A 9,127-nucleotide genomic window follows, 5' to 3' on the forward strand; every position below is an offset into this window, starting at 1 on the left:
CCGAGGAGAGCGACAAGCTGGCGGAGAACATCAGGGAGCAGTTCTCGTCGGGGCAGGAGCTGGTGGTGGGCGTGCTCAAGGCCATGGGCGAGGTGCGGGGGGCGCACAAGCATGCGCGCGCGCGCGTGTGTGTGTGTGTTTCGTGTGTGTGGGGGGGGGCAGGAGCTGGTGGTGGGGGTGCTCAAGGCCATGGGAGGGGTTGATCGTCACGGGTGTTTTGTTTGGTGTGTGTGTGTGTGTGTTTTGAAACACGTGTGTGTGTGTGTGTGTGCGTGCGTGTGTGTATGTGTGTGTACGTGAGCGTGTGTGTGAGGGGGCACACGTGCGTCGGGGTATGTGTGTGTGTCTGTTGGCTTCCGGCTTGTGAGGGGGCTGGGTACCCTGAGGGCGAGGCCCCGGGGCCACGCGGCAGAGGGCGAGGCCCTGTCGTGGCGGACGGCCCCAAGACCAGGACGACGCTGCCGGGCGCCCCGCAGCAGAAGGCGCGGCAGCGGCGGCGCACTGCTGCCCGCCCAGCTGTCGCGCGCCCGCGCCGCGACCATGCCTTGCGCCCCGGCCGCGCCGCCTGACCGCCCTGCCCCTGCCCCCTGCGATCGCAGGAGATGATCAACACCGTCAAGGTGGTCAACGCCGCCTCCTAAGCTACTGCGCCAAGAAGATGGGGCTGGGGGCCGCCAGCCCTTGCCGGGCGCGCGTTGCCCCACGGAGCGCTGGGGCCCCCAAGCGGCCAGTAAGCGCCCCCGCTCCCGCCCGGCAGCAGCATGCGCACATACCCGCGGGCCCTGCCCTGGGCCGCACGCCGCACGCCGGCCGCCCCTGCCCCTGGTGCCGTGGCGGCTTGAGGCTTGGGGGATGCGCGGCCGCCGCTCTGGCGGCCAGAGCCCTGCAGAGCAGAAGTTTCGAGGGCCGCCGCACACGCGCTCGACAGCCGCTGCTGCGCCGAGTTGTAACCGCTGCGAAGCGGAAGGGTGGGGCGGGCGAGCCATGGGGGAGGGCTGGCGCTTTGTCAGCGCCACCGACGCGCCGAGTGGACGGGCCTGGGCGTTGGCGCTGCTGCTTTGCTGATGCTCGTCACGCCTTGTGGCTGCCAGGTCAGCGCGTCGCGGTTGGGATAGTCATTACACACCATAGGCATGCGCTCCAGCCGCCCGCCGCGAAGAATTGCGGCCCAGGCGCCGAGGGCGACTTGCAATGGGATCGTTTTTTGGCCTGTGTAAATCCTTGGATGGAATCGGGGACCCTCCGCAAGACTTCAGGGGGTGATCATTTGAGGCTGCATCTGCGCTGCGGCGGGAGGGGCCGTTGTCAGCGCGCGTACAAAGTGCTTTCCCAATAGCGGCGGGGCCCAGAGCCCGCGCGGCGGCTTGCGCAGTGTGCTGCGACGCCCGCCGGGCGGCCCGAAGCCGTGGCTGGTAGCTGCCGGCCTGGTCAAATCGGTCAAACGGTGTCGCGGCGCTCCTTTGAAACAACGAAAGGGAGCCGGCGGGCATCTGCCGCTCCGGGGCAAAGGGGGGGACTGGCAAGGGCCAGGGTACTACTCAACGGCTCGGCGCCAATTGCGCCTGCTGGACTTCAAATGCATCGAGCTATCGCCGCCCTTGGGCGATGCTCCATTGAGGGGAGCGATTCTTCATCTTGGGGTGACAGCTGCGCCTGCTGCCCGCGGCGACTCGCGGAGCCACCAAAGCGACGCTTGCGCGGCGCCGGCGTGCAGGCGCACCTCACGCCGCCGCGGGCGCGGGCGCGCGGCCCCTGATGGCGCCGTGCAGCGCGATGCCGGCCAGGTAGGCGGACACCGCCGCGGCCGCCCCGAACGGCAGCGCGAGCGTCGCCAGCGCGGCCTGCTGGCCCGACAGCAGCGCGTAGGCCGAGCCCGCGGTCAGCAGCAGCGTGCCCACCACCGCCAGCGGGCTGGCGCCGGGCGCGGGGTCGGTCTGCGGAGGCGCGGGGACGCGGGCGGGGGGTGGGCGGAGGAGAAAGAGCGTGTTGGCTGCTGATACGGCGAGGCTGACTCGATCCATGTCAAAGGGGTCAAGCTGACATTGATTCCTGCCTGCGCACACAGGCTCATGCAGACGCCCTCCCACGCCCTGCGGCTGGCTTGCCAGCTGGCGAGCGGCCCCCGCGCCACACAGGCGTTCGGCCTGCTAGCAGGCAGCCTGCCCCGGCTGAGAGCTGACTTTGCAGAGTGCGGAGTCACGTGTGCATTGCAGGGTCTCCCAGTTCAGACTGCCGAGCGCAGACTGCTCAGCGCTATGCGCCGCCCGCTGATGGCACTCAGGGTTGGGGCTTAGAGCCCCTAAACCCTAAACCCTAAACTAGGGCCCCCAAAGTGCGTGGCGTGCATTGCATGGTGTGCCGGCCGTGCATCAAGTGCAGTGTTCCCGCTTGCACCCACCGGGCTGCTCAGGCCGAAGTCGGGGATGGCGGGTGCAGACGCCGCCTGGCGGAGCGCTACCAGCCCAACCACCGCCGCGGCGGCGGCGCGCAGCGCGGCGGAGCCTGCGGGGCGCGGCACGGCGGGGGTCAGTGGCAGGGTCAAGCAGAGGCCTCCGTCAGGGCAGCCGCCTCTTTGGCAGCTGCATGGAAGGCCAGGTTTGGCCTGCAGTACATCTGTGACGACCGACGCTTGGCTTTTGCCGTGCGCGTGGCCCGACCGGCCGTGCTGCGTCGATGCGAGCGCGTCCCCAAAACGCCCCTCGCCGCCGCGCGACCCTGCCCCGCCCCTCCCTGCCTACCGTTGAAGCCCGCGAGCGCCGCCGGCAGCGGCTGCGACACGACGACGGGCACAAACAGGATGGGCAGCCATCTGACGGCCCACTCCAGCGCGGGCGAGAAGAAGCGCAGCACGGAGGCGGCGGCGGGGCGGCCGGCGAGGCCGAGGATTGCAAAGGTGGCAAACATGCCGACGGCCGGGCTGGGCAGGTTGAGGCCGGCCTGCGGTGGTCGAGAAGTTTGAATGTTTTGAGGTTTGCGGTTCAGGGGGGGGGCTTGAGAAGGGGGAAGGGGGGCCGGCAAACTCGAGAGGCCGCCCCGTCTTATCTTTGTTTGTGAATCCCAAAAGATTTACGCAATGCATCCGGGGGCGTCGACGGACCCATGGCGGTGGCGCCTCCCGCGGCCGCACAGGAGACACCTCGTCGCCGCCGCCCCTTATCCCTCCCACGCACCCAAAAAACCCGCCACGCCCACCTGCGCCAGCGCCGCCTTGACGCCCTGGTCGACCGCGTAAAGCACCGCGAGCCCGCCCCACAGCCGCGCCGCGCGCCCCGCGGCCGCGGCCAGGGAGCCCGGCTCGGGCGCGACGCGGATCTTGGCGCCGGCCTCGGCGCCGGCCGCGGCGGCGGCAGCGACGGCGAGCTTGCGCGCCTCGGAGGCGGCGGAGGAGAGCTTGACCGAGAGCTCGGCGATGGCCTTGGCGCTCGGCTTCTGTGGTTGTGCGTGCGCGCGCGCGCGCGTGTGTGTGCGTGCACGTGTGTGTGTGTGTTTGTGTGTGTGTGTGTGTGTGTGTGTGTGTGTGTGTGTGTTGAGGCGAGCGAATGGCTAGAGGGGCGGCAGGTGTAGGACAACAGCAGGGTGTGCAACTGAGCCCAAGCCCCGCACCGCAGCCACTTCTCGAATTCAAACCACTTCAATCCAAACCCGATTTTGAAATCGAATCCGATTGTGATACGGAACACTGGTGCGCACCGTGCCGGCGATGACCTCCTTCCGGAGCGAGTCGGCCGTCACAGTGACGGTCGACGACACATAGTCAATCTGGGCCAGGGTCTGCGTACGTGTGCGCGCGTGAGGCGGCATGAGCCAACCAGTCACCGCGGCACGCAGACGGGGGCTGCGTCGCACGCAGCGCGCCAGGGGCAGCTGGCTGCGCTGAGCCGGCGCGCGGCACCGCTCCGACGGGCCTCTGTGCTGACGGCCCCGGCGCTGGGGCCCATCCTGTCGCCCTTGGCCCCGCCAACCCCATTATGCGCCTCTCAAGCCTTGACCGCCCAGGTCGTCCGGGCCGCCCAGACACCCACCCTGCGGTCGTCCTGCCGGACGATTTGCGGCGCCAGCCGGCGCATCTGCATCACCGCCGCCTCCGCGTACGAGTCGTAAGCCTCCAGGCCCGCGTCCCGGCCCTGGGCCACCTTGGCGTTTGCCTTGGAATCTGCGGCCCGCGCCGCCAGCTGGGCCTTCAGGGTGTCGACCGCGAACGTGGCGCTGTCGGCCAGCTGCTGGGCGGCTTCCGCGGCAGCGGCGGCCTGGGGGCGTGGGGCGAGAGCGGGCGGCCGCGTCGGCGGTGGTTCGTTTCTTGGAGATGGCGGGCGGCGAGGGGTGGAGGGAGGGGAGGAGGGCGGGGCCCGCTGGTCTGGCGGCACACGTGGGTGTGTGTGTTTGCGCGTGCGTGGGGGCAGGGCGTGCGGGCGCACGGCAAGGGCTGGGGACGGGGGACCCCACCTGCTCCGCCGCGGTCGGCTGCGGCACCTCCTCAGTCACGGGCTCCGCCACTGCAGCAACAGATGGCACAGTCGGCGCGCGCACTGCGCGGAGAAAGCGCGGGGGTTGGTCGCGAGGGAGGCGGGGCGGCGGCGGGTGTGGGCGGCAGGCTGCAGTGTCGGTGGTTTGGTCCGGTCGGGGGACTATTGGCGGCCGGCTGGGCGGGTGTCTGCGGGGTGCAAGTGCAGCAAACAGCTCAAGGAGGCTATAAGGTGCGAAAGATCCCAACAGATGCTGCTGCAACGGGCACACGCTGCGGGGCGTCGAGGCGGGCCGCGCATCTCCCCCTCCCCCTGGTTGGAGGCGTTGCAAAGCGCGCACCGGCTCGGCGCGCAGCCACCCCTGTGCGACCAATGCGGCGAACGCATGACGAGTTCACTCGCGTTTGCGAGCCAATGGCACGCATTTGGGGCAACATCAAAGCCGGTTCCGACCGGACTCGACAGTGCCTCTGACACGGGCGTTTGCAAAATAGAGAGGGCGGTCAATTGGCCACAACAAAAATGAATTAAAAGCGCAATGTGATGATACGCGGGGCAAACCGCTCTTGGACCACCCCCGTTCACTCCAATGCAGCTGGTGCGTGGATGCGTTTGGAGCACAGGTTGACGCAGAGCATGTGCCCCCCGTGCCCTCCCCAACTTATGAACACCCACCTGTCCCTGAACTGCCAGTCATGCGTGCCCACAGAAGGGGAGGCAACATAAACCAATGACCTTGTGCGGAGCCATCCTGTGGGAGAGAGTGTGCTGACAAGTGATACCAAGTGAAGGCCGAAGCCGGCGCCAGGGGCAGGATTCAAGACGCCCCCCCCTCCCCGCAAAGGCCACGCGCCACTCGGCGGCGGCCTGCTATTTCCAACGGCATGCGCAAACATATCTCACGGGTTTGCCGAACGGGCGGCAGGGATTCTGAGGGCAGCGTGCTGCTCAACACATCGACTTGCCAGGTGCGGTGCCACAGGGGAGCGCATGGGCCCGTACGTATAGGAAGCTTCAGCTTGGATGCGGTCGCGCGGATGACACTGGCTGGCCTTCGGCCAGCCAGCCGTTACACAGAGCGTCCGCCTGCCGGCTGCTTGTTTTGGCGCGGCTTGCGGCCGGCGATGCGACTGCCGAGTGGAGGCGGGGGGCTCAGTCCACGGCGCACGTGGGGGCGGTGCGAGCGACGGCGATTTTAGCGCCCCCTGCTGTCGTTCTGTTGGAGTTTGCAGCACCATAAACTTGGACCTCACGGGGACCATGGGTCGCTCATGCGCCATGCACCTTGCATGCATTTAGCCGGGTGGGGGTTCCCCATTCTGGTGGGTGTGGCGGGATCGCAGGGCCGGCTGCGGGGGGGTCTACAGAAGCGACAGGGCTGGCGCAGTTTGACGCACATGGGTCTCGACGACCGCGGCTTCGCCCGGCTTAGTGGCCCTCCAGCCCGTTGACAGGCTGCGGCGACGGCACTGGTTCGGGTGACATGAAGCCGCGGGGAAGCACACTCTACGTACAACATACAGCTGGGGTAAACGGGATCGACAAAGGAGAGAAAGAGCAGGCCGCGCTGGGTGTGTGAATGGCGGTGTAGTCTCTGTTTCTTGTGTGCAACTGCCGGCAGGCCGCTGGCTCGCGGCGCGCGTCGCGCGTGGCGATGGGCTTCGCCTTACATCACCGTCTGGTCGGCACCCGGCCCAGGCACTCGAGGCGGTGCTTCGAAGGAACCAATGTGCTGGGGTCGCGGACGTCGACGTACAAAGCTCGGTAGGTCTCGCTCGTATCAGCGCTTCCAAGAAAGCGCGAAGGCTTCTCTCAAGCGATGCAGGCTTCGTCGGCCCTCGCTCAGCGATCTTTCTCCCGCGGCATGGGCAACGTGCGCAACGCTTATTGGAGCATGCTCTGAAACATGCGCGTGGAACTGGCGCGGGATGCTGTCGGCGCAGATCTGGGGCAAGCGGGTCACGGGTGGGTGCGAGACAGCGACACCGGGCGCAAGGGCTCACGCTGACCGACTCGTGCTTTTCCATACCTACATACTTGCAGAAGCACTCCTCCCGTCGTGACACCGTGAAGACAAACGCCACCGCGACCGCCGCAAAGATGAACATCGCCAAGGACGTTACCGAGCTCATCGGTGGGGCCACGGGATGCAGAACGTGATGCAGGGGCTGCCTGCGCTCGGCCAGGGTCTAGCACGGCCCTGTAGCGACCGAGTGACGCAACATGGACTTGTCGAGGCGCCAGCAGGGACCGCTCCCTTTGGGGGCCCCTCCCGCCGGCCCCGACGGCCGCGGCGGCTCCTCCCGCCCGCAGGCAACACGCCGATGGTGTTCCTGAAGCGCGTGAACGAGGGATCGGTGGGCAAGGTGGCCTGTAAGCTCGAAATCATGGAACCCTGTTGCAGCGTCAAGGACAGGTGCGCGCGGCGCCGCCCCATGCGCCGCTGCCCCATGCGCCACACCCTGCGCCGCGGCCGCCATCGCCGCCCGCCCCGCGCGGCCACAGATACTCCGCGCCTTCCTCCCGCTCCGCCGAGCCGCCGCGCCGAGCGGCGCATGGCCAGCGGCGTCCCGGGGCGCCGGCCAGTGGCCGGCCGGCGGCGCGCCTGAGACTGCCAGCTGGCTGGCCGCCCACGCGCCTTCCAGACGTGCCGCGCGACCTGGTCCGGCCCGCGGCGGCTTTGCGCATGAGCACTCCGCACTGGCAACCTTGGACTCGCACCGCAGGATTGGTTACAGCATGATCTCTGCTGCCGAGGCCGACGGCAAGATCACCCCCGGCAAGGTGCGCCGCACAAGCGCGGTAGCTGCGCCCTCGCGCTCATCAAAAGCAGCAGCCGCGCGGCCCAGGCGCGGGGGAAGGTCCTCAAAAGCTGTTTGCACCTGCCTGGGTGCACGGGGTTGGGGGTGGGGTTGACTCAGGCCCATCGGAAACTGCGCCAGGGCTGACGCCCCACCCGGCACCTTGTCACCCCCCTCATGTCATCGCCCCTAGACCACCCTTGTGGAGCCGACCAGCGGAAACACGGGCATTGGTCTGGCATTCATCGCCGCCGCCAAGGGCTACAAGCTGGTGGGTGGCTCTGCAATGGATTTTCAACCGAAATGGCGGGCGCGAGAGGCCGAGGCGGCCGCGTACGGCGGGACGAGCAGCGCGGCCGCCGCGCCCCAGCTGCAAACGCTGCGCCGCCCCTGGCTGCGCGTGTCGCTGCGAAAGCGGCACCGTCTTGTGTCGGGTCCTTGCAGCCCCGCTCGCCCGCACGCTGAAAAGCGCTGCGCCGATGCGGGCTGGCGGCCCAGCCGCGCGGCCGGCAGACCGCCCGCCGTCACACAGCATCATTCAGCGGTACGGACACGCAATCGGGCATCACCCCTGTCACCCGTACCGCCAACCTGTACCGCAGGTCCTGACCATGCCCGCTTCTATGTCCCTGGAGCGCCGCATCCTGCTGCGCGCCTTCGGCGCCGAGCTGGTGCTCACCGACCCCGCCAAGGGCATGAAGGTGCGCGGACCGGATTGAATCGGACTGGACTGGGCTGGGCGGACCTGGGCGGTTTTTTGGGGGGCGATGCTGCTTTCATGGCTGGCGGGCTGGTTGGTCGGGTGCGACAGGCGCGACATTTGGTGGTGGACTGGCTGGCGGCGCGCTTGGCCGGTTGTTTTGGGCACAATATTGGCGTCTGAAACTCTTCACGAGTGTGCAGTCTTGGAGGGAGCTGGTGTGTTGCTTTTGTTGGACGTGGGCGGGCAGAGGCGGCTTTGCCCGGTGTCAGGCGGGGCCCGAGGCGGTCGTGTGTGCTGCATGTGGCGTGGACGGCTAGCGCCGCCCAGGTCGCGCTCTGAGCTTTCGGCCAACTGCGTGGCGCACCACGGCAGCGCGCGGCTGGCGGTGGCGTTGTCGCGTCCATTTTGGGCTGGGTGTCCCCGTGGGTGATCAGGGCGGCTGCTGCGCGGGCAAACTGCACGTAGGGGCGCAAGCGGGCCGGCTGGCGTCCAAGCTGGGTGTAGATCCGATTACTCGCTGCGCCCTGCGGCGCCGCGCCCCGCGGCCGTGCGCCGCAGCGACGCGGCTTGGGTCTAGCCCGCTTAGTCACGCCGCTGAGGCACACTGCTCAGCCACTCGCGGGCCGAAACCGGGTCTGCTGACACCATCTGGAGTTGCGAGGGCCCATGTCGGGGGACGGGCGTGGGGCGGCGCCGGCGCACGGGCGGCGGGTCGTCGGGGCATGACCACGGCTCGCACTGGGGTGTCTTGGCGCGGGGCCGGGGATCTGCGCGCACGGCCCTCGCTGCTGCGGCTGGGGCTTTGCGACGGCGCGGGCCGCGCGTCCTTCGCCATGGCATTGCGGGCGCGGCACGGGGGCTGGGTGTGGATGGGGTTGGGAGCGGTGTGTTTCTGGGCAGCGATGGGGGCCTTGAGCAATCCAGGCAGGGGCCTGTCGAGGCCGCTGCGGTTGAACAAGGTGCGGGCAGCACAAATGCGACGGCGGCTGCGGCGCTGCCACGGAGGCCCGGCCGACCAGTCTGCCGTGGGCCGGCGTTTCTGCACCGCGCCTGCCGGCCCCACATGCGTCACCTGGCAGTCAATTACGCCCAACCCCTTCCGCCCCGCAAACAGCCTACGTGCGCCGCCACCCTCGTCTCCTCCCCACCTCTCACCACAC

At 68.8% G+C, this 9,127-nt stretch overlaps 2 protein-coding genes across 2 annotated transcripts; one reads left to right on the forward strand and one right to left on the reverse strand.

The window, feature by feature from the left end:
• Positions 1 to 1,721: 1,721 nt before the first annotated feature.
• On the reverse strand, positions 1,722 to 5,160 carry MNEG_10818 (hypothetical protein; the record flags this gene model as incomplete). The annotated part of the gene is made up of 8 exons (XM_014040709.1): positions 1,722 to 1,934; positions 2,399 to 2,502; positions 2,739 to 2,937; positions 3,193 to 3,429; positions 3,691 to 3,771; positions 4,023 to 4,247; positions 4,444 to 4,526; positions 5,139 to 5,160. The coding sequence occupies 8 exons, from the start codon at positions 5,158 to 5,160 to the stop codon at positions 1,722 to 1,724; spliced, it is 1,164 nt and encodes a 387-aa protein (XP_013896163.1).
• Positions 5,161 to 6,563: 1,403 nt separating this feature from the next.
• Positions 6,564 to 7,983, forward strand: MNEG_10819 (cysteine synthase A; the record flags this gene model as incomplete). Its single annotated transcript, XM_014040710.1, has 5 exons — positions 6,564 to 6,597; positions 6,777 to 6,879; positions 7,190 to 7,247; positions 7,458 to 7,535; positions 7,867 to 7,983. The coding sequence occupies 5 exons, from the start codon at positions 6,564 to 6,566 to the stop codon at positions 7,981 to 7,983; spliced, it is 390 nt and encodes a 129-aa protein (XP_013896164.1).
• Between the last annotated feature and the right edge of the window lie 1,144 nt (positions 7,984 to 9,127).

The sequence above is a fragment of the Monoraphidium neglectum genome, assembly GCF_000611645.1.
Source record: "Monoraphidium neglectum strain SAG 48.87 unplaced genomic scaffold scaffold02472, whole genome shotgun sequence".
Lineage (NCBI taxonomy): Eukaryota > Viridiplantae > Chlorophyta > Chlorophyceae > Sphaeropleales > Selenastraceae > Monoraphidium > Monoraphidium neglectum.